This window comes from Pholis gunnellus (genome assembly GCF_910591455.1).
Source record: "Pholis gunnellus genome assembly, chromosome: 14".
NCBI classification, from domain to species: domain Eukaryota; kingdom Metazoa; phylum Chordata; class Actinopteri; order Perciformes; family Pholidae; genus Pholis; species Pholis gunnellus.
Window position 1 is genome coordinate 12,733,761 of NC_136541.1, and position 25,062 is coordinate 12,758,822.

General features: G+C 43.3%; 1 protein-coding gene across 1 annotated transcript in view; it reads right to left on the reverse strand.

The window, feature by feature from the left end:
- The window catches only part of kcnn1a (potassium intermediate/small conductance calcium-activated channel, subfamily N, member 1a), a gene marked incomplete at both ends in the record, with an annotated part of 44,177 nt that extends 30,958 nt beyond the window's left edge, over positions 1-13,219 (reverse strand). The window contains one exon of the mRNA XM_079172501.1: positions 11,909-13,219. Coding sequence (XP_079028627.1) covers positions 11,909-13,219 — 1,311 coding nt within the window. The remainder of the gene's footprint in view (positions 1-11,908) is intronic.
- Between the last annotated feature and the right edge of the window lie 11,843 nt (positions 13,220-25,062).

A 25,062-nucleotide genomic window follows, 5' to 3' on the forward strand; every position in this document is an offset into this window, starting at 1 on the left:
CAAATAGAAGTACTGTAAAAGAGTAATATTACCGTGTGTACATTACATTAAAAAACTAAAAGGTGATTCTAAAAACGTCTCCTTCCAAAACAAATCATAATGCATGATGACTGCAGGGTTGTAGCTGAATACAACAGCTAGTATAGATGGGCTATTTAGATACAAAAGTAAATAAAATATCAGATTATGTCCTGGAAAGTGTAAAATTTACTTTCTCCAAATTTCCCTGTACACAACATGCAGTTAACAATGATAGTAGCTTAGTAACGGAGATATTTGTTGGCCTCTAGCAGAGCTCTGCCTCCCTCCCTCTCCCCCCTCACGCTCTCCTCTCAGAGATTAACAAGAGAAAAGTAGGCAAAAACAAGCCACAACCTCCATGGAGAAAAAGGACATTGGTACATGCCTGTGGGAATGTGTTATTGTTAGGACTAATAACGCGCTGTGTTCAACAGAGACACGATGCTATTATAATTAGGACCCAACAAGGTTACTGCATGTGAACCTGTGTGAGTGTGCGTCTCGTATACTAGGTCCTGGGGAGATTGGGGTTAGAATTGACGGGGGGTTACTTTCCCTGTGGGACGCCCACTGCCTCATTAGAAACCATTTTTAATTTCCAGAAAATGAACGGGGCTGAGCTGTTAGAAACTTGATTTGTAGATCAAGACCATAATGGATGGAGCGATGCTGGCAGCCGAGATTAATTAATCATTCATTAATTCACGCATCAGTATATTTTTACACTGAAAGAAAATATTTTTTCCAGAAAATGAGGTCGGTTTTCTGAGCTTTCAACATCATGAATGAAGACAACCAATCACATCCTGCGGAAGGCACATATTCAAAACGTACACGATAATGTACAACAACAGACAGGCTCCGTAGTCCTACACATGACAGAAAACTTTATTATTTATTATCAAAGAATGGACCCTCATCAATCTCTTAATGTCGCTGTTGGATTGCTGCTTTCCAAACAAACAGTGCTATTAAACCGTGGTCATTAAAATAGAAAAGAGAAAGCATCCACAGCCCTTACTGCTGCAGAATATTCCAGAAACACGTAAATGTCACTTAAGCAAAGATGGTTCACCAGAAAAAGACATAACTAGCCAGCAGGGCCACTTAAAGCTAGGTAAGTTTGTTTGCACTCACAAGTGGTAAAAATGCTCATAAATGACACAACAGTCGTGTTTCCGTAAGAGAACATCTTAGCCATAACTCAGGTGTGTGAGCGTGAGAAGTAAGAAGAGGGAAGGGAACACTCAATTAAAATGGATTTCAATTTCTTTTGTAATGGACCAGATTTTCCTAATAGAGATCGGTACGTGACATTTTTATTCTGATCAGGCTGCTATCCTAATTATTATTGGCTTAATCATTAAACGTTTGTAGTTTTAGTTCCACCATTGTGAAAAGATGAACGTGTGATTCCTGAAATCTTTGCAGTAGTGAGTCTTGTATTAAGTTCTATTTTGTTTATTTTAAAGTTTTAAGTACTTTTTCGGGACAGAGGGAAAGAACCCAGTATTTGACTTAAAAATATTTAACTGCACTTAACTTGTGATTGATATTTTAAAAAAGGAGCTTATTCCAGGTTTGATGGTTTGATATTATGTCTCACATCACACAGCCTCAGTGATGATGTTGATGTGTAAACGCCTCCATTGACGTTGTGCGTGGAAATGGGACCACGACAGCAGTTCAATGTTGCACTAATCAGCTCTCTAAAGCTAATCAACAGTATTGCCAAAACCGTGGTGACGAAGGTTCTCCTCGCTCAGAGGTCATCTATAAAATAATTAAACTACTCAGATGGCAGTTCCCTGCTTTTTTGCTCTGCAGCTCACGTTACTGCAATTTAACAAGTATGTCGAGAGAACTACGGTGGCCCTCAGGTTTCTTGAAAAAGTGAATGGCCCTCATAAGTCAACACTGACATTTGGTTTCCCTTAGAACTTGAACACGAGTCTCCTGGTGCCATTACTGTATTTTGCCGCCATTGAGTAATTTGCTGTTAAAAAGGTCGTGGTCATTTCACAAATTTCTGTGAGATCAGGCTGGTCAAACCTGTGTAACGGCAGCAACAGAAAGTTTGCTGAGCAAACTTTGAGAGTTTAACAGTGAGACCCAGCCGCAGGATCTCCTCCCAGCGTAGTAGTCGCCAGGCAACAGAAAGGATGAGATTTTCTGGTTTCTGCCACTTTGCATTTAAATCAATAAACAAACTATCAAAACATACACGGAGCGGAGTTCTGTGAATCTGCACTCGATTAATCTTCCTCAACGACCAGGTGTGTGTCTCAGTAAACGAAAATTAAATTGAAAGAACTGAATTTGAATTGTGAGAGCTCAATGTGGAAGTATAGAGACTTCAAACACAGCTTCAGAGCAATTTCATTTTGTAATATTACTTTCACTTTTATTTGGAATTCAGTCCCAAACTAATAAATTACATTTCAAATGATGCTATTCAGATTTAGTCTTTGAATGCAATTATTCAAGTTAAAAAATACAAATTAAAATGATGTGTTCAAATACATTTTAGTGACACATACTTCATAGCATAGTAGTGTATCGATGAGATATTACTAAAAACTGTGTGCGAATATGATGAGAACCTATTACAGAGAGAATCGTTTCAGAGAGAAATGGTGATGTTTATGTAAAAGAAACGGTATATGAGTCTATATGAGTCTATTTATATGTGTTTGAGGATAAAACCCTGTGAGTGGTGAAAGTGTGAGACAAATAGTGTGAGAGGGTGCAACTGTAGCCACTTCAGTGTACATTCATGTCACGTAGATACCCTCCGTTGTCATTGACATGTACAATTATCCTCTCAAACTATTATGGCAGAGTGTCACACGAGTGTAAGGATAGCTGTGTGTAACAGAAAATACTGCACATGCAGTTAGTGATTGCACATGTAAGAGTGCATGGTAGTGTGAAGGAGAGTGTGGTGTAACATTATGATGTTGAGAACAAGAATGATTTATGACCCAAATGGCCTCGCATATCAATACTTCATCCCACTTATCAAAACAACCAATAATGCATGTGGTCAGGGACAGAAGACAAACACACACAAACACAAACACACACACACACACACAAACCACAAAAGCTTGAAATACAGCTTGGTCTATGTGGACCCAGAGGACTAAACCATCTTCATTAGGTGACTGTTCCCTGGCGGCTATTTGACATCCCAACAGGAAACAGTGATCATAAATTCCTCACAGAGATTATCACCCTTAAGTGCCACATAAACCACTCTGCAATCCCACAATTTTGACCTCTCATCAAACCTCATTCACTCTCATGCGATCCAACAAATGTATCAATGTATAAATGCTACTGCCCGACAACTTCTGTTTTCATTGCGAGGTGATTGTAAGTCATTTGAAAACGAGTCCTCTGTAAATTCAGGCCGAGACAGTTTCTTTCTTTCCCTGAGGCAGAAACATCAATAGAGGAGAGAGAAGCCAGGACAACCTATAGCACAGGACAGATCGATAGCGCAACAAACTCAGTAGAGATTGACTGGAGAATTGCCTGGAAACATCCTGCTTGAGATTTATGACGTGAGGAGGACACGAGCCAACAGGAAAAGCTAGAGGACACGAGCGGGAGAGGACGAGAGAGTGATGGGGAATCAGAGGAATTCTCTTTTCTTTAGCATTTCAGGTTCAAAGTGAATCGTCACCAATATCTCAGAGAATTTGTCCATTTTAAATACACCATTCAATAACATAATGTACAGTTTTATGCGAGAATATACACCAACATAAAAAAAGTTTAATCTCAAACTGTGTTAATCTAAAAAACATTGTATTCTAGTAATTTTCCATTTCTAAAGGTGAGAAAACAGGAAATAAAACGGACGCCTCATGAAGCAGACGGTATATGTTTGACACTCCAGTGGTAAAATTACTGAAACAGTGACAAGAAGAAATGAGGAGATATCAGGTTTCGTGGTTCCTCCACACTAACAGAAAGCCCTTACCATATGTCACCCGGCTCCAGCTTGCTCCGACTAGTGCAGCCGTCTTCTAATTGAATATCCTTATCTGGCTGTGAACACCCCCCTTTCTCTGGTGAACTGAGACAAAGGCCAGTTGGAAAAGCGGCACATTTGTATTCATCCACAGACGCAAATGTAACACACACACACACACACACAGGTGTATTTACTGTAATTTCCTGCACCACGTGTAATATTCTTTTCATAAAGGTGAACCAGACACCACACTGTGCTGTACTTCAGTCAAGAGTAGCTGTCTTTAATGCTACTCAATTACTTCTCACATGATAAAAGTTCTGGGAAATGTGCTAACTGCCTTCAGCTGTGATTTCTTTTTTTTTTGGTTATGAAATTAAGTGCAGCAGTTTCTAATGCCCTGTGGGCCCTTTAGTGTAGATTGATTCTATTTTTAAAAAGCCTTTTTCCCCCCAGTCTGTCAAGAAGAAGAAGACGAAGAAGACGAAGTAGAAGAAGAAGAAGAAGAAGAAGAAGAAGAAGAAGAAGAAGAAGAAGAAGAAGAAGAAGAAGAAGAAGAAGAAGAAGAAGAAGAAGAAGAAGAAGAAGAAGAAGAAACAAAAATAGACTCTTGAAGAAAGAGAAGTGAAGAGATGGAAGGCTGCTTTGTTCGTGAAAGAGTTAAAGAGAAAATGGCAGTGACAAAAGACGAAGAGCACAGACCGCTGGCCCATTAAGGGGTTAACAGTCGGAGGGAGGCTGATAATGGAGGCAGGAGCAGCTGTATAGGAACTACAGCATGCTGGGTGCAGAACACCATAGAAACCGCTAAACATAAACTGGAGAAAAAACAGGAGGGAGAGTGAGGGAGGAAGTGAGGTGCTACATTTCATGTTAGCACCGTGTGAACACTCATAAACCAAGATAAAGCAAAACAGCATTCACATATAAAAATCAATGCTTTTTTTTTTTTTATGGGCCGCAAACACATGTTCCCACCCATTAACGCATACTGTACGCTACGTTCCCCCTCTTTGGAAACACGACTGCAGATGCATAATTAAGCGTGGAGCTCCGATGTTGTGACTCAAACTGAGGAAGGATGGCGATTCAGTGGAGGATTCCTGAAGAAGAGGCTCTTCCACATGACTAGAAGCTGCAATAGAGGTAATGTGACCTTTACCATCTGCAGACAAGACTGTGGCATCCACATGATAATGATATACTAAAGCTCACCTCCCACTCATTCATTCGCTCGCTCTCTTTCCCTTACACACAAACACAGGTACGAACGAGCATGTAAATGTCCACAAACACACAGGTCACACATATATATGTCACAAATATGCCCAGTGGAACAGATGTTTTACTGCAGCTTACATCGCTTGTAGTCAACCTCAGAAGACCCTAAACATATCACTCTGTTGCCGTATATATATCCATCGTGGCTGTTTTATTTTCTCCAGCTGGGTGATTTGAGGAAACAGAGGGAGGGGGTGACAAAGCTGGAGGAAAGCAGCTTCATTCAACTCGTCTCCCGTTTCTATTTGTGAAGATTCCGTGTTGGAGAAGAGCCGCTATGGAAAGCACACGCATATGCACACAGTCATTTAAATATACTGTATATGCCACACCATATAGTAAACATACATACACAGAGGCCTCCTGATTAGAGCTTGGGCTAAATATGAATTCCCATTGCAATGTGTTTTGTTTGTATAAAGGTAACAAATTGTACTAGCGTTTTTCTATAAACAGCTAAAGGCAAAGTAGCTCTGACTAGATGCGGATCAGCTCAGGCTTTTTGTTCCTCACTGAATATTTATCAGTGGCCAGAGGAGGCTGTGATTGAGTTTTACAGGGGAACGGTTGTGTATCATGTGCTGTAAATTAAGTAGTACAGCAGCTCAGGGGATCAGCAGTCAAACGCTGACCTGAAGGCATAGAGACCTGATAAGAAGGAGGAGGAGGGGATAAAGCACACAGGCACAGCAGGAAACTCATCACAAATAAACACGCATGTATTGATATGCACGACAAGCGCACATACCAAACACCGTATCTGTATGGAGTTTCACAATGGCAGGAGAAGCTTTTCAAACTTGCATTTTCAAGGACAGGCTGCAAGCGAAGCGTTAGTCGATTGTGTGAGCAAAGTATGATGAAATCACACATCTCTCACATCTCGTTACTGCACTCTGCACTCCCACCAAACACAGTGTTTAACAAACATTTGAAAACAGCCAGCAGGCAATATTGAAATGACTCAATGAGCTTGCACGTCTGCAATAATATAAAATATGTGGAAAGTCGCGTGCGCGCACACTCACACACACCTGCACCTTCACACACACATGCAGCCGTCGTTGTACGACTGGGTCTCTACAGCATCGTAATGACAAATATCTGCTTGCAGCTGCATTACTCATACTCTCATTCTCTTTTGTGTTGTGATCATGCCCTAACGCAGGAACAGCCTCAGATCAATAACCTAATTAGCCATAAAGCATATGCATTGAGGTGATACATTATATGCCTGGCATGCCTTGGCTTGCATCTCACAGGAATTACCATATAAATGAACTGCGGTCATTTATAAAGCAAAGAGCCGTGGTGGGGGACTTGGCAAAAAAAAGAGAAATTGTGAGTTACAGCACACATTAGAAAAAGGGAAACATCATGAGAGGTCGAACAGTCAGGTTACAAATTGCATTGACTGCTGGCAGAGCGAAAACATCTGCCATGCTGTGACTCTACCCGCGGAGTAAGTACGCAGCGAGGCTCACAGCGACTGAGGAAACCCCCAACACGCTTTCTTTCCACTCTTTGTATTCAACTGGACTGCGAGTAATTCAATACACCTCTCCTTGTGCAGGCTCACTCAAATGAAACGCAAAGCGAATGAACTATATCAAGTGGAGCACTATTTGAACACCACTTACAGTAACATCAGTGTTTGTGTTGGCGATACCCTTCACTCTGTGTGTGTGTGTGTGTGTGTGTGTGTGTGTGTGTGTGTGTGTGTGTGTGTGTGTGTGTGTGTGTGTGTGACGTCGACATGTGTGCAAGCCCATGCCGTACGTGTGTATTGCACGATTGTTAAAGGCATGTGTGAAACGGATCGTAAATTCAAAAGATTAATCTTGTTCTGCACATGATTCCTTGACCAAACTCAACACCCCTGAGAGAGACCGCTACAACAATACAAGGCTGATCTCTCCATAGCAACACACATGGTAACGCAAATCTATTTCAGAGCAGGAGCGCAGCGTAGCACTTAAACACAGCGGACAAAAAAAAAATAAAAAATAGGGAAAACAGCAATCAATTATTAAAAGAGCTTCATGTTCATACTTACTGCCATGTGTGTTGCCAGCTGCAGCCGAAACTGAGAGGCTCCCACAGCCAACAAATGCTTCTCTTTATACAATTGTTAGCGTTATCAGGGGTCGACAGCAGTGTCGCTGAATACAGAGGATGTGAACTAGGATCTGCCCCTTGTCTGACATTTGAATTGTTTAGTGAGGTGTGTTTACTTTCAAGGTGTTGGCTGCCCTGTTGGACTTGAACGCAGAGGGCAGTGGAAACATGGAAGCTTAATAATGAGAGAGAAACAAACGCAGGGCCTGTAACAACAGGAAGATGACCGATAGAGAAAGTTGAAATCAACATAATGGTTCTCCTGGCATAGGCCCGCCAGTAAATCATAACGCTGTAAGCAGATCTGTCGACATCAATTGTTCTGAAACCCAAGCACTCAACGTTACCTCAGCGTTATTGCAGAGCCAACACAAACACACGACTGATAAGATTAACTACTTTTCTAAAGAGCGCCGGCAGCCCAATTACCTCAGCATTTTCCTTCATTTAGACAGGAGGAAAAAAACACGAGTGCTCTGGATTTTACTTGGAATAAACCATCTTGGACATTGGAAAAAATGAAAAAAACTTGAGAAAATGAAATACTAAAATATATATATGATAATATACAAATACTGGATGAAAGCAGCAAAACGTGTATCTGTGTGTGTGTGTGTGTGTGTGTGTGTGTGTGTGTGTGTGTGTGTGTGTGTGTGTGTGTGTGTGTGTGTGTGTGTGTGTGTGTGTGTGTGTGTGTGTGTGTGTGTGCTAAAATGATCAGTCAATTAATGAAAATGTAAAGTCAACAATTCAGAACAAAGAAAAATGTCAAATGTTCTGCAGTTGGTGACGAGAACTTTACACTATTTTCCTTTTCAATCAATAAATAAAATTGCCAAATTCATTGATTAATGAAAAAGTTTGACATTTCAATCTTCTCATCCAACTCTTGGCAAGGAAGCGAGGAAGCAAAAAAGCGGACTCCCAAAAATGTCAAACCATTCCTCGATTCCTACAAATTGATTAAGCAATAAAGAAAAAGAGTGGTTCACTGCAGCGCTGCAATACTTTGGTCCATCTTGTCACAGAGAAAGCACAAACAATATACCAAAGGAAGTGCACTTTCATTCTACTGGTGGATTTTTTGCCTTCTCATATTTAACTTTTTTTATTTGCACACATTTTATTGATCTTCAGAAAAACTAGGGCTGTCCTAGCCAAAGAAATTATTAGTTGACTAACACTCATCCGATTCTGTTGACTAATCGATCTGTAAAACAGAGTTTCTCCCCAAAGAATCACCGTAAATATTGTGCTGACCAGAGATGTGCTAATGAGTTTCTTGTAAAAAGTCATTCAGCATTAAAAATGCATAAAAAACTAGTTATCGACTACGACCAAAGCCAGCAATTAGTCAACTAGCCGACTAAGAGGAGGGAGCCATAAAAAAACAAAAACAAATGATAATTTGTGGCCCTGAATGGCACCAAATCTGACAAACAGTAAAATTATCAATCACAGGATTCTGCTAAACAGGACGTCCTCGTATCCTCAAAATGCAGCTTTGTTAAAGACGAGAGCAAATCCACCGGTGTTCATGTACTACAGTGTCCATGCAGGAGATCTCACCATAGCAGTAAGTGGCAGGCATTAAAGTACTTACACAGCCTATCACAATAGAAGCAGCAATGCACCTTTCAAAGCACAGTGTTATGAGGCAGGGCACAATATCGTACTACCTGCCACCAGTTCAGTGGGCTGGGTATCGAGTTTCAGGGATACTGTAATCGTATACACTTTATTAGGCTTGTTCTGTCACAAGCGTTTTGTTTAAGGGATTTCAAATGGGAGCCGGGGTAGGGGCTGTCTCATTGAGGGTGAGTCAATAAGATGTAACCACGATCCCGCAGATATCCGTGAATGGATAAACGTGTCTAGCCGTATCAAAATACTTGGCACGGTCGGATCGGAGCGAGTGGAAAAGGTTTGATACTTAGGCACAGTCTGTCCTGGGAGTACTTCTAAGATTTGTTTTCCTTTGAGATTGTATAGTAATTTAATGTCCAGTTTACTGTGGAAATTACTTGCCGGAAAGCTGCAGTAGCAGATAATTATGATGCTAAAGTTATTTTGCCATTTTTAGAAGAGATATTTATATAAGAGGTCTCCATTGCATATTGTGTTAATGTTTGGTTTCCGGCTGTATACTGACCATTTTCCAGCTTTTGGGGGTTTTTTAGGGCCCGTAGCCATCAGAGACGGGCACGATCAGTTTGGAAAAGACAAAAAAATCTCCCAGTATAATAACGAGAATGGATTTAAAAGACATAACGATCCTGCAGCTTGTTAAAATCCCAGCTGCCCTAAACAGTAATGAGTATTCACTGGGACTATTTTACGACTTACGAAAGACTCTTTGTACTGACATCTTACTCTGATTAAGTACAATATGGGCTTTTATAATGGTGTCACAACATCCTTATATTCTTCACAGATATTTTATAGGGGAAGATGTATGAATATTATGCATTTTTATTTTATTGGTGATGCACAATATACGACACCATTAACTTGATGCGTCTATGATGCAGTGCAGAGCAGATCACAGCAGATCAGAAGAAAATGAAGCCCTGCTATGTACTATACTTCTTATAAGATGCTCTAACACAAAGTGGAAGACCCTATTTCTGGAAATATGCGTCTGATCAATATTATGGAACTAGAGGAAAACATTTCCACTCTTCTTAATTCACCTCATGTCTTGGTTTAGCTTCCCTTTCAGCAAAACAAACTGATTTTAACTTGAAACAGGATAGTGACAACTTCAGGAAATAAAAGAAGAAATAAAACTTTCATTTGGTCATTTCGGTGTTCTGCTGATGCTCCAAAATTGAGCCAAGTTCAGAACAGTCATGTCAAGGTGGTTTCGATGTACCACCTTTTACTACTGGCTCCAGCTCAGCACCTGAAAACAGCTGCCGCATTTTAAATAGGAGTCCCGTGCTCGTATTTAGATGCTGCACCCTCATCAGTGCCTCCCGTTATTTCCCCTTTTCTATCCTGCGATATAAAAACTTCCCATCTAGCACCTGGAGGAAATGCTAGAGGAGGAAAAAACAAAACAACAGTGGTACTCATTTGAAAATAAGGATGATTACTTTCACAAACAAGTGTCAAATTCCTTGTGCAACATACCGTGGCAATAAACGGTTCTGATTCCCTGTTCAAATGTTCATATGTTCATTGGTATGACCAAGAATTAGCCATGTTTGGCCAACCAGATGTCTCAGGGGAGATGAGTGGTGGCACTTTAAAACCATTTCCTCTCCTGCTAGAATCAACAACAATGTACTTTAACATGTTTGATTTAGCTTTTTGTGGTACATCTGCAAGATCCGAAACGACTAATTCTTCAACTCTGAGCAGCCAGAGAGAACATTGAACTCACTCATTTATCAACAAAATATTAGCTAATGTACACGATAATGGTTTGTCATGCTTATTATGAGTTTTCCGTAAGCTACACTAATGATCCGTCAGTGGTTAGCAGCAATTAATCAGCCAGTTAATAAATACAAATAGATTGTAAATCATTTGAACCAAACTGCTTTAAACTTCTTCTTCTTTTCCTTCTTTCTCTCTCTTTTTGTTTTTTTTTAAACACATGCATGCTGGCACACACCTTCTCACTTGTTACCACACTTCCACTTAACCTATGATCTAAATGTCTGCAGGGCCATGTCAACTTCTTCCCCCCCAATATATATTTTCATCCTTGTTGTCACTTAGAATGTTTTATCTTTTTATCAAACATGCTTGTCATCTTGTCATTTTCTTGCTGTCAGTTGTTTGGCCAGATAACTCCTAGGTTGACGTTCTATTTTTACTATACTTATATATACACTACACATTTTACAATGTATTTGACTGTTGAGAGCAGCTCTCCAAGCACACATTCAGCACATACTACTGTATAAAATAAAGTGAGTGTGAGCACCCTGCCTGGAGTTGCTCACACCGACAGGTATACAGGCCTAACCGTTATGTCAGAGCGGTGTCTGGAAGACAAGATACTGAAACCCGCCCGCTCAGAAACCCCTCGGTTCAGTGGAAACAACACACGCTTTGTTTAATTCAGCTGCTGGGGAGCGTCATTAGAATAATTTCAGTGGGCTCACCAAAACAACACTGCAACATGGAACAGGTGTGTGTGCGCGCGGGTGTGTGTGTGTTCGCGATCGCGTTTGTGCGTGCATGCGCCTTGTGTGACCAAATGAAACAAACGCCAGGTTAGATAAGATATATCACGCATTGGGTTACATGTGCGGTAGTTACATCGGCGCTTTTGGAGAAGCTGCCCAACACTGAATGACGATTCAAATAACCCCCCCTCCCTTACATACATACACACATACCACGCGCGTGCACACCGTACACATAGGAGAATAAAAATCATTTGACAGGCGTGGTCATTGAGTGAAAACCGTTAAGGCCAGTTTGTTTTTTTTGTCATTAGAGCCTAATTAGCTCTCATATCGCAAGAGAAAATGTGAATAAATCTACCTTATGGAGGTCGATGTGTATCCGCTCCTCTCCTTTATGCGGGCTCTCTGGCCACAGGTGATAGCTCGAGCCGTAGTTGGGGCTGTCTTTGCTGCTGTTGCTGCCAGTCGTAGACGAGTTCCCCGCGTATGCCTGTTGTGTTACCGGGGGTGTTACGCGGGAGTCACGGCTGTGTGGCTGCGCCTGGTCGCCTTGCGCGGTGATCCTCCCAGACTTATTGCGGTCTTGTTCACAGTGCTGCGGACGCTGGGGACAGAGCCCCAGTGCGCCTTGCCGCTGCTGCTGCTGCTGCTGCTGCTGCTGCTCTTGCTGTTGCAGCAGTGGAGCCTGGTGAGTCCTACATAGCTCTCCTGAGCCGCTGGCGCAGTAGTTGATAGGCAAGCTGCTCCCCACCAGTAGCTGTTGCTGCGCTCGTAATTGTGGGATCTGTTGCTGCTGCTGCTGCTGTTGCTGCTGCTGCTGCTGCTGCTGCTGCAGGTCCTGAGTCTCGAATGCTCTCCTGTTAGCCTCGGTTGACTCGCATACATTTAAAGAGCGCCCTTTCTGCGAGTTTGCACGGGTTCCTTCAGGGGAGGGGTCCCTCTGTTGGAGTCTTAAATGACTGTGCTGTTGATGCTGTTGCTGTTGCTGTTGTTGCTGCTGCTGCTGTTGCTGCAACAGCTGCCTGTGGTCTCGGTGCCCCTCTGCTCCTCCTCCTCCCCTGCAGCGTTCCACGATGCTTGCCTGTTGGTAATTATTGGCACTCCTTTGGAGACGATCTTCCCTTTTAGATTCCCGGGAAAACAGCAGAGAGGAGGAGGACGACGTCGGTGGCGGCGGTATAGGCGGCGGAAAAGGTGGGGAGGGCTGCGGTGGGAGAAGATCGGCAGGATGGTGATGGTTTTGAGAAAGGCTCGCCTCCTGCTCGGAAAAACTGCAGTGGCAGCTCGGAAAAACAGGCTGCTTCTCCGACTGCGGCGGTTGCTGCTGCTGAGAGCCGGCCGGGGCCCAGGGATCCTGCTGCAGGTGCACCGGCTGCCCGGTGCTGGGTTCACCGGCTCGGTGGGAAGGTCGGTGGGCGGTGTCGTGGCTCGCCAGAGGTAGAGGGTCGCCGCTGTGAACAGGTCGCCGAGAGGGCTGGCTCAGACACGGGAGCTCCTGGAGGCTCTGGCGTTGAGCGGCGGTGGTCGAAGTGCGGTCTCGGTGGTGAGAAGAGGGCGGGGGCGGCAGGCTGAAAACAGGAGCGTCTGGGTCTCGGCTCTGCTTGCTGCTTGCTTGCTTTTCGTCGGGGATGTGGTGCTGATGGACAGCTCCCGCGTACCGATGCCGCATCCCCTTGATCGCCTCGTCTCGCTGTGGTTGCTCCTTTGCCGTGCAGAGCTCCGACACCCGTTCATTGCGATCAGTCCCAGCAGAATAGAACCGACTTGTATCATTGGTAGGTTTGACCAAGACCTGCCTTAAAACGTCACTGTAAAGCCAAAACACCGCCTTCGACGGAATATCTGTCCATCGCCTGCTATGCGTACAGGTTGCAGCGGATCGATCGCTCCTTTCGGCTGTTAAGATATTACAAGTATGGGATTATTGAGACGTAGACAGGTGCTTAAATCCTGCTCACATGGTCGATCGCCTTAATCCACTGTGTACCCAATACATCGACTTTGTCAATGTTGCCATAACCACCCATCATAATAAATCACTTTTACTGCTACGTCACCCAAACAGATCTACAGGCCTTTCAAACATTATGCTTTGTCAAGATATATCCTGAACGTCACTTTATTGCATGTTTAACTATTAGTGATTGTCCTTCTATCCTAGTTCGATTCCCAAAAAGTGTCACTATTTCAAAAAATTACGAGGGGGACAATAAACACACACTTGATATCTATATTTCCAAAACACATTTCCACTTGTTGGCCCACAGGAACGCATCAAACAAACAGGGCAGTAACGATTACCTCATGCTATATAGCCCGAGCCTTGCAGTCTGGTATTTAATAATTTAGCAGAATATGCCTGGTTTTGTATTACCACGCAGAAATATTAAGAATGGGTGCTGCATGCAGAGCCTGCAGTCGGCTCGCAGCCTGGTGCGTGTGAGCCGCTGCTCGCTGCTGTTGCATGCTCCCGGTGTAACATGGTAAAGGCTTCACTGTCACAGCGGAAGGAAAGGAAACCGGCTATAGATGGAGACAGAGAGAGAGAGGGAGAGCGAGAGAGAGAGAGAGAGAGAGAAAGGCTGGGCGCAGACGGCGCTGTCCGTGGTGCTGAAGGAGTTAGGACTCACACTAAAATAGACTCCGTGGTGGTGTCAAGTAGCCAGAGGATGGACAACTGTCCATCACATGTCGGTCAGAAATTTCTTGCAGCTGTGAGGATTAGCAATTTGATAATATAGAACTTGGATTAAAGGATAAATGATGTGTTTCTTCAGGTCTGTTTACCATACTGAAACAATACTAAAATGCCCATGTACTGTATATACATTGAAGAAGTTATTGTGCGAACATTCCTCCTATCAATACTGGCCATGTAGGTGAACTCTGCATCAATAATCCTTCTGTTTCCCTGGACACTGGTTCCTTGCTGAGGATATTAAAGTCTTAGTAAAAAAAACACTAAAAGATACACCCTTGATTTAGTAAACTCAGACTGCTGAAGCTGCTCAAATTCTGTGGCTTCAGCTGAACTTTTAATCAGACCTCTCAGGCCATCACGTGGTGGTTTTCTCAGTAAGTGAACTTTATGTCCATAGTACACTTAAAAATGAGTGTGAAAAAAATGTCCTGAAGGGGAGTTTGTTCCCCAGTATTGAGCTTGGGGCGTGCAACTTCTAACAGCAGTTGATTGGATTACGGATCTTGGAGTTACAAAATCTAAAATATACAACCACTTTGTAACTGAATAAGATCCAGGTCAAGTGTACGTGCTTTCAGATACTTTGGTCCTTCTCTGTGGAACGAACTGCCTGATGCACAACTTTTCTCAGGTTCATGATTGGTCACTGCATGTTTGTGGAATGCACCGTGGGTTTTGTCCCCCATCTCTTACAGTGTAGTTGTGTCTTCACAGCCAGTGTGGAGAACAGAAATGATTACAACCTATAACGCTTACAATGTACACATAGTCATTTGAGTATTGTATTAACATAGACTTTGACATCCTTGCTTCTTTCATGCTCCATAAAAATGTCAGTATTTGGAAAATATGAGCATAGACAAAAGAAATACACATTTTTAGTGCAGGAGAGAGAAGTTGAGGCTGAGCCAAAGAGACAGGAGGGGATAGAGACAGCAAGGGAGCCAACTTTTACACCATACATTAGCCATTCTTAATAAGTAATAATCCTTTCCTTAAAGCTGGTTCAGCCGTTTGGAGTTTTGATGGATCTAAAGACTGCAGCGGTGGCACACTTTGCCTAACCACTGGAAGAAAGCTGAGGTACACACTGTTTTATAGCTACGTGAAGTACTGCAGGAATTTGGAGTGGAGTTCTGGCCAGGGCCGCATTAGAAACCTGATCATTTTCATTAAGTAATTGATCACTGTGACCTGTGTGAGTTCCTTGGCAAGATGGAGTTTCATTTGCTAGTTTGGGAAGCAATGTTACTGCTTCCACATTAATAATTAAATCAAACTTTACAACTCCTGAACACACACAAACACTCACTCACCAACCGGCTATGAACGCCAAAGCCAACATTTTCTCTGCGTCTTGTTTTCCCCCCTTTTCTCCCTCGCTCTCTTACACACACACACACACACACACACAAACAACCATATCGACGCCACAATATTTCACTCCGAACGACCTCTTTCTAGCAAAAACTGCCATCAGAATTTAGTGCCTCTTGGATTTGTCCCATACAGCCGTCAAACGTGGCCAGTCCAGCCATGTTAAAGCATATTGTGCATCTCTGTCCTGATGGCTCCTGGAGGGAGAAGCAGCGGAAGATCAGTGACACTAAAATGGTAGAGGAGGCAACATGGAGGAGGCCAATGGCTGCGGCACGTAACATAGGAAGTAGATAAGAAGCCTGTAATTACAGAGAAAGAGAAAACCAACCAGGGCGAAGCAGAGAGATGTGCAAGTATGCGTGTGTGCGTGAGAGAAGAGAGAGAGAGAGAGAAACTGATAGTGTGCACAGTGTGTGAGAAAGAGAAACCGGACCGAGTGGGAGAGATATCTAAAAAGAGCAGGTGCGCCAACACAGAATAGATCAAAAAAGGGTTCAATTGAAAAGAAGAGGAAGATAGAAAATGTGTTGTACTGTGAAGTGAACCAAAATTAATTACACACAGGTACAGAGATTAGCCTATTATCTCAGCACAGAATCATCTACGCTGAAAGATAAGTCATATGTGTTTCTATAATCACTGTTCTTAATAAAGATACTTCGGCATGCCTCTGAGTCGTATTTCATTGTTCTTGGCATCTCGACTGTATAGTGTGTAATGCACCTGGTTTTAATGACCGTTAGTCGGAGCAGTTTTACATTTGCTTTGACAGAACACACGGCTGCTTAGGGGTTCAAACTAGAGTCCATAGTCTCTAATTGCCAGACCACCAGATGATATTAGGACTTAAATTTGTTCTCCTAGAACAATAAACTTTAGTCCGTGTTTGTTGTTTTGTAACTGTGTAGTTCCTGCTCAAGGGTTTTGCAAATGGATGATCTAAAAGATAGAAGGTGTCGTATGTTTCGCAGACTTTAAATCTCTCCGACACAAATGTGTGATGTTGGGCTCTGTAAACGTAAATGACTTGGGTAGCGTCGCTGTGCTTTGAGAACCATCTATCTCCAAACCAAATCAACTTTTAATGAGCTAAGAAAAACATACGATGCCGTACATTTGCCTATTTACATCTTAAAATAGCGTTATGTATAGATGAATCATGGCTTCCAGTGTGCAATTTAGAGCGAAAGAGCTCGACTTCTTTTACCTCGTATATTACAGATATAGTTCATATTTACTGCTGAATCTCTGCAGTGAAACCAACAGACACACACGTATGACAGACAGATGAGGAAGAAAGAAATAGAAAGTGAAGAGAGGACACCACAGAGGTTTTCAAAAACACTTCCTATTGGCCCCGAGTGTGTCATCTATGACTGCCGAGTGTGAGGCAGCCATCTTGAATTAGCCTGTCGATTCCCTGCATGTCAAGGCCATGGCTGTCGTCTCACTCCACTATGACTAACTGGAGTGATGCCTCAAGGATAGAGAGTTTGGTGGTGCGGGAGCGACGGCGAGCCTTGAACCAGTGTTAAGACCTGTGAATAACGTGACACTATACTCAGCTGGACAGATCGGCTGGCCTGCGTAAACGCTGGTATGCGGCGCACATGATAAACAACCTGCGATCCCAGAGATAAGAGACGAGTCGTGACTCAATGTGGGCTGCTTCGTCATCGAACACTCGGTGCAGCCGGTGTGAGATGATACCGAGGGCATGCTTGAGACAGAGCGTCTTAAGAGATACATGCTGCCAGCCGCAGCAGCGGCGGCAGGGCCCTGTGCCCGATGGTGGAATTTATCTCTGACAACTAAGACCATTAGTTACATCTTCTCAGGCTGCTCAAATGAATAAGCAGCTTTGCCATCATTCAGGGAGGAGGCAGGTATAGCGAGAGTCATTGTTAAATATCAGCTGACATGTTAGCATCCCAAAGTCCCATAAATGAGGGGAGAGGCCTGCGCAAGGCGGACAACTGTGATGAAGTGTTTTCTATTACCGCCACAAGCAAAGCCAAGGTGCAGGGAATGATAAAGTGGCCCGTGCAGGCGGCGGCTGTAATGCACGGGCATGCCAGGTAACATCCGAGATGAGATGAGATCCCATTGAAGGAATAAGGGGATACTCAAGAAGCATCCTGGGTAATCCTGACACACAGCCGTAAGCTTAAAGCAGCGGAGGGGTGAGTGTTCTCGTCCATCTCAGAGGTTGAACAAGAGGGCAATTAGTCACCACACGAAACGACCCCCAGCACACACAGATACCGCCAACCTTTTTATGGTTGTTTCCTCTTTGGCACGCCAAAGAAAAGGCTATCACAGCACAGCTCTATTCATTCACTGCAGTATTAGATTTGCTCTGTTTTTTTTTGTTTTTTTTTGGAGATTAGAAATGACATCACGAGGAAGATCTTATTGTCAGCGGCAATTATTTCCACAAGGATGACAAAAAATATTTAGCAAGAAGACAACTGTAGTACAGACAAATTTAAAATCCTCAAATGGAATTTGTTTTTCATTTGATGGCTCCCCCTTTTATTTCACTCGTTTATGTCTGTGTGAGACATTATCTCACTGGCATTAAAACGCGACACGTCATACTCTTTCCTACCTCTAATCACGGACTGGCCGTGTTAATGCAGCAATGACAGAGAGGGCTCTGCTGGTTGCACATGACGTCTTCTTCGCTAGCACAACAAACACCTGCCTCGTCTTCTCCGGGCATGGCCTTTGCAAAAGCATTGGACCATCAACTTCTGTTCACAGAGCACAATGATGTCACTGCATTAAATGGAGCGGTAGATGATGAGGGGAAGTGAAGAGGACAAAAGAGAAAGACATACACACAGGGCAAGATCCATTTATAATGCACTCTGATGTGTGTGAGGTAGAGGGGGCTATGGCGTTATGCTTACGTGCGTGTTCAAAACATGTGCCTCAGGGTGTGTGTTTGAGCGTCTAACGTGCACATGTGGACACATGCCCATACCTGTGTGGGCGGATGGGACCAGCGTTTAACAAGAGAGGCTCAGAGAGGTTTGCCCAGTTGTAAAATATGGTGATGAGAGATAAAGAGAGGAGAAAGCTCATCACTAATGCAAAGGTTCAAAGACTCGGTACCCGTCTCATCATCAGAGCCGCAACAAACACAAAGGAGGTGACCAACTGACCCCCCATATTTACCACCAGCAGGCAGAGGTGGACTGTACACTCTCCTGTGAAAAGCATTCACAAACATCCCTCAGAAACAGTTTCAAGGAGACCACACTCTTAAATGTGATCACCTCACACCATCTGCTCAAGGACAAAAAAGTTTAAATAGTGTACACACAGGTAACCGTTCAGCGTAGTTTAATGCCGGGAATATCCCTGTATATTCCACACCAGTAACACATAAATGGTTCATTTCTGTGTCCTCAAGGTGTAGCTATGTCAGATAAGAAAATTCATCCCTGCAAAAAGAAAGTCGTGCACTAGTGCCGTAAGGTGTGACAATGCAAATGAGTTGGGCTATAAAAGGTTATTAGCTGCAGATATTAGAGCCTGTAATTGCATTTTCATCATGCAATCTTTTCACACCCCTCTTCTTTTTTTTTTAACTAATACTGGTAGAAAAGAGAATGAAGAGAAAGGAAAGGGAAGGCATACCTTTTATCTGATGGAGGTTGCACACGCAGGCTCTCTCGGAGCAGAAGGCACATCAACGGTGATTATAAATGACAGCAAGAAAATCAATAGTCTCCTGCTAAGAATAGGGGCTCTCCCAGTCATTGCAGTCTCCTGTCGCTTGCAGCATGGAATAACGGGGAATACACGCTCTGAATTCTTGCAAGCACATGCTCAACTTATTGTTACAGCTATTGGCTGCTCCCTCTTCTTTCCTTGTGTATGTTCTCCCCATGTCCTCCAACTGTTTGTGCTCCGATAAAAAACGGGCTATATAAAGTCTATTTTATTTGGTATTATTTGAGTCTGCAGTGAAATCTCATTCCCACCTCTATCTTGAAATGAATCATTGGAGGCGCATTTAATATGATTTACAGTAGAATCGATACCATTTATTATCAATTCAGGACGATAACATAAAATCTGACACGGCGTGGGTCTCCGAGACAAGAAGAAAAAAAACCTGATGGGAGCTGTGACAAATCAAGTAAAGCACTGGAGGGGGGGGGAGGGGGGGGTTTATGACCTTGTGTGTGCGCTGGCGTCCCTCTTCCTCCTCCCTCTGAATTGATGCGGGGATTCCTGATGCTATTTTTAGCCTCTTGGTCGTGGAGATCCGTGCGTGGGTGGAGGAGAGAAAGAGAAGCAGGAGGAGAAAGAAAAGGAGGGAGAGATGGAAGAAGAGAAGAGAAAGGAGGAGGAGGAAGGGGAGGGGGGGGGGGATTTGCATGGGGGGGTTCCCATGCGGACTGCAGCAGCATCAACACAAAGCTCCCTGTTGCGAGGGCTTTGAATCGTGACCAGACAGCCAGGAAAAACAGAAAAGGGAGCGCCGTGTCATTTTCTCCAAACAGGACGGTACCGCTTTCATTGATTTAGCATGATTTTTTATTACACCAGTCTTAAATTACACAGCTCTTTGTAAAAAGATGGTGGGGGGAAAAAAAACATTTAGAATTATAGAGTATAATTATATTGTGGAAAATGAGAGGGATATGAAGATGCTGATCAGGCAGAGAGTTCAGTAATATAACTGTAATGGCATTTAGTTTTAATACACAGTATTTTCACAGCTATTATTACTAATACCGGCCTGTATGTCATAGCTCTTTGTCAGTTAAATGCATGATTTTATGTCCACAACCCTTTACTAAGAGAAATATATGAATGTGTTCGTAAACTGAATTTAAATGGGCTATAGAAATGCACACTTGATGGGGTATACCCCGTGTGGCTATCAGAATACCAAGTGCTTGTGCTTACCATTGTAAAAATTCAAGATTTATTAAAGCTTTTAGGTCTAATTTTCCATCCTATAATAGCTGAACAATGCCGACCATAAACAGTCTGAACACTTACATTTCTTTTCAACAAGAACCCAATTCAAATGAAGTCATACAATTAGGCACACACACTGACATCAGGAGGAAAGTAAAGGGACGCTTGGCATATGGGGAGTGCTTTTATTATTTATCACCAGATGACTATTTTTAGCTCATGCTGCCGTGTTGGCGTCGAGGGTTTCCGGGCACATTGGTGGCAGGTTTCCCCGTCACCCGCAGGTCACGCGGCGGGGGGAGACCCAGGCATACCATACCGCAGAAAGGGGGGGGGGGGGGGGCATCAGAGAGGACTCCAGCTGGTTGAATTATTCACTCACGCACTTAATCAGAGGCTTATAATCACTGAGAGAAACACGAGCAGCCAAACTGCTGCAGAGGGGGCGTATATATACTGAAGAAACAAAAATTACTGAAACCTTAAAGCTTAAAGCACACCTGTGACTACATAACAGTTAATTAGAACAGGACATTACTGCTCCAAACTAATACATAGCCACTCATGCAATATGCTATTTAAATGTTGTTTACCACAAGCTCATCCTTTAGACATTGTTTAATTACTCATTAACTTGAACATCTAGAGGCAAGTTTTACTTCCCTCGCTTGTTGTCTGGCATTTTGACTGGACTTTAAAGTTACCTTGCTGTGTTTCGAACAAAAATAATTAGCCCGAACTTCTGGGAATGAGAAACATCCAGTCGCAAGGATTTAGGTTTAGTTCTCACCATAGAGGCGTTAGGCCAACATTGGTGTGAAAAACATAGCTGAAAGGATCTTGAAAAGTACACTTAATGATGTCGTTTCCACTCCTAAATACTATAAGAAGAGGAAACAAGAGCAAGAGAAGAATGAAGCAAAAGACATGAAGAGAAAAGACGGAAATTGAGAACAATAGGGGACTCTGAGGTAGTAGGGGATAAAAACATGGTTGGGTGATTGAGTGGGAGACGTGGGAGGGAGAGGGGAGGGAGGGCTACATCGTGCATTAGAAATGATTGGAGGGGAGCAATAGAAAGGATGGGGGTATATTCAGATGTTCTGTGTGATAATGCTGCCTCGTGTCCTAATGAAAAAAAAACCGTCAGACGCTATCAGACTGCTGGAAAATGCTGGACCTTTTCTACCCCCCCCCCCTCTCTCTCTCTCTCTCTCTCTACTTGGTGGGGTGTAAAGCCACTTTCTCTCCTCTTTAAGGGCTCTAACTGGCAAAGCACAGTGGGCGGGGGGGGGATTAGCTTTAGCTTCTCTTTACTGCCAAAGTGTCCTCGAGGTGTAGAGAGGCAGCATGGTCCGTCTCTGTCTGTTTGTCCTCCATCTACTCTGCATGGATGTCTGGATTTCCTCCACTCTGCCCGCCCGCCTGCATGTCGTCTTATCAGTCAATTTGTGTGTGTGTGTGTGTGTGTGTGTGTGTGTGTGTGTGTGTGTGGGGGGGGGGGGGGGGGGGGGTCAACTCGGCTGTCCGTCTTTGTCTGGCGAGCTGTTTGTCCAGTCTGTGTATTATTTATATTCCATGTGTATCTTTGTGTATTTCCACCTGACAGCCTCTCCCTCATGTCTCTCTGTATGTTGACGCTGGGTGCCTCTCTCTGTTTGACTACCTCCATTTTGTTGGACGTCTCCGCTGCTCGCTTCATGCCGGGCCGCCCGTCTGCTTCACTGCCTCAGGAAAACAAAATAGTGCAGAGAAAGAAGGACTAAGCCCCGCCCAAAAGCAACGCTACGGCTAATTTTAAATGGAGCTAAGGGAAACACAGAACAATGACACTGACACAGATCTAATTAAGGAATTAAAGCAGCTTAGGTTTAATTTGTAACAAGGTCCGCTCATCAGAGAATTTAACCCGTACATACTTAGAATCAACTGTCGGATGCAGCTCTAATTCACAGCTGAGGTCATCTTCATCAACTTTAAGTATGGTGGAACAACTATTAGCTATTAGCAGCATTGTTTTAACCTTCAAGGGACACAGTGGCATTTCGAATTTTGCTCCGTTGTATTTTTTTCACCAAGCCCTTAAGGCTACAGAGTATTTTTAGCAGACAACCACCCTGGAGATTCACTGGGACCACGAGGATTTCAACTTTTTTCAAGCAAATTGAAGAAAGGTATAAATGATTTTGGACCTGCACACATAGCTTCATGTTTTCGTTATTTTTAAGTTTTGTCAGGTGGTTGATTTCTGGGCATTAGAGTCCAAACTGCAAACACAAAATGTAGTAAAATACATATGTGGTCAAAAAAATTTTACGACCTGAATCTCACTTTTTGAAATAAGTTTTAAAATTTGAAAATGATCATGCATAGAAATGTATAAGTTCTTTAAATTTCAGACCAAACCACAGTAAGTGTTTATGGGTAATCTCTGGACTCCAGAAGCTGCTATTGAACTTACTGTCACTCTCAAAGCTATATCGAATGAAAGCTAGCTCACTTGATAGCTCGCTGGTTCGCCTTAAAGGGCCAGTGTGTAGCATTTCAGGGGATATATGAGCAGAAATGGAATATTGTATTCTTAGATATATTTGTGCTAGTATTTGTCTGAAACTATGAATCGTTGCGTTTTCGTTAGCTTAGAATGAGCCTGTCAGTCTTAGCGGAGTCTGCCATGTTGCACTGCCGTGTAACCCAGAACGGACAAAGCAAACACTGAAGAATATATATATATATATATATATATATACACACATCACCTTTTAGTAATTCAGTTATTGTACGTCTCGTAGCTTAAACCAATCACATTGAGAAGAAACATCCAGCTCAACCTGCTAAGGGTAACTATCTTTGCAGCTTTTCACTCGTGTGGAATTCATGCAATATAATTTAGTTGTGCTACCTCTAAACCACATACTTAAATGTATTAAATTGTATTGTGATCTATTACATAAATTTAAGATTACTGGTAGAATAATATCTGCTTTTTAAGGTGTTCAATTGGTTATATGGCAATGATGACTAGAGGTAGAATAATCAGCCTAAGGCTTAATAGGAGGGCATTACTTTTTATATTTGTTATGCAGTTTGCCAGCCAGCCTGAACATTTTAAACCCTTTTCTTTATCAACTTATGTAGCTGTCAAAATATGTAGCTATTTGATCTAAATCTGGCCTTTTATTCAAATAGAAACACATGTGAGGACATTTGTTAGGATGTCCCTTATTAAAGAAAATGTGTTTCCTAGACACTATAATTATACCAGATATATAACTGGACATAAAATAATGCGGACAACTCATCTTCAGTTGACTGAAGTGCAGGAGCCTCAGACTGCTGTGTTTTGGGCCTGATGCTGTTTGTTGGTAATGGGCCAGACAGATCCATCAGCCCACAACATCCTCCATGTGTCACTAACAGTCTATTTCCCTGTGGTGCTGCCTCTCTTTAAAATGTGTCATTTTATTGTTCTGATTTCTCTCTCTTCTCTGGGGAGTGGAATATGATTTCACAGAACATTAAGTGGATGGTATCTAAGGGAATAGTGTGGGGACTGGGGGTGGTGGTGGTGGAGAGTGGCAGTGATCTGGCCTAATTAAGCCCTCTCCCCCATCTCCCTCCTTCTCCCCCCCGCTCCTCCACCTTCACTACCACCCACCCGCCTTACACCCCCCCCCCCCCCAATCCCTCCGTGCTCTCTGTAGGTCGTGACTTTCATCGTAGAGTGTGAAGGGCGAAAGAGTACTCCTCAAATTATAATCCGCCTGACTTTGGGAGAAAAAGGATTAGTCTAGTGGAAGCCATGCAAAGGCACACGCTTCAGCATCCTGTCTGTGTTCAACCCTTTATGTCATCTATAAAAAGACAGAGCGAGTAAATGGACATATTAAGCCATCAGAGCGGTGAAGGCGTATTCCTCCATGGTCATGATGAACTGAAATTATATCAGGCGATGAAGCCACAAATCAAAGCACTGCACTGCACTGCATCCAACCCCCCTTATGTAGTGTGTAAGGCAATCTGCTGTCAGTTCATGGTGCTCTCCTTGATAGCTATATAGTTGGGGTTGACATATATTTCATATGAAGGCTTGAACTCATTTTCTAAATGGCTCTGACCCAAGTATCACTCCACGGGTGAGTGGCGCCAGGTGGGTCAAACCCGACCTAGTTTTCCCCCCATTCTGCACAATTATTACCCGATTGCCCCCCCCCGTCATTAAAAGCACAGGGTCCTCCGCAGTGACCGGCAGGGGTCACGCTCGGATGATGACCCCAAATATAAAACACATATAACCGCACCATTCAAATGACCGAGTGTGTTGGCGTCACCATCACAGAGAGGGGGAGGGAGCGGGAGGCAGGGAGTCTCGCGGCCACAACACATGCCCCCCTCCCGCACATCGGGCACGGGGCTCGGGCCAGCGTAGGGTGATTGATAGCGGTGCCAAGACAAGATCTCGTCAGGGGCCCAGTGCACAAGGGTGC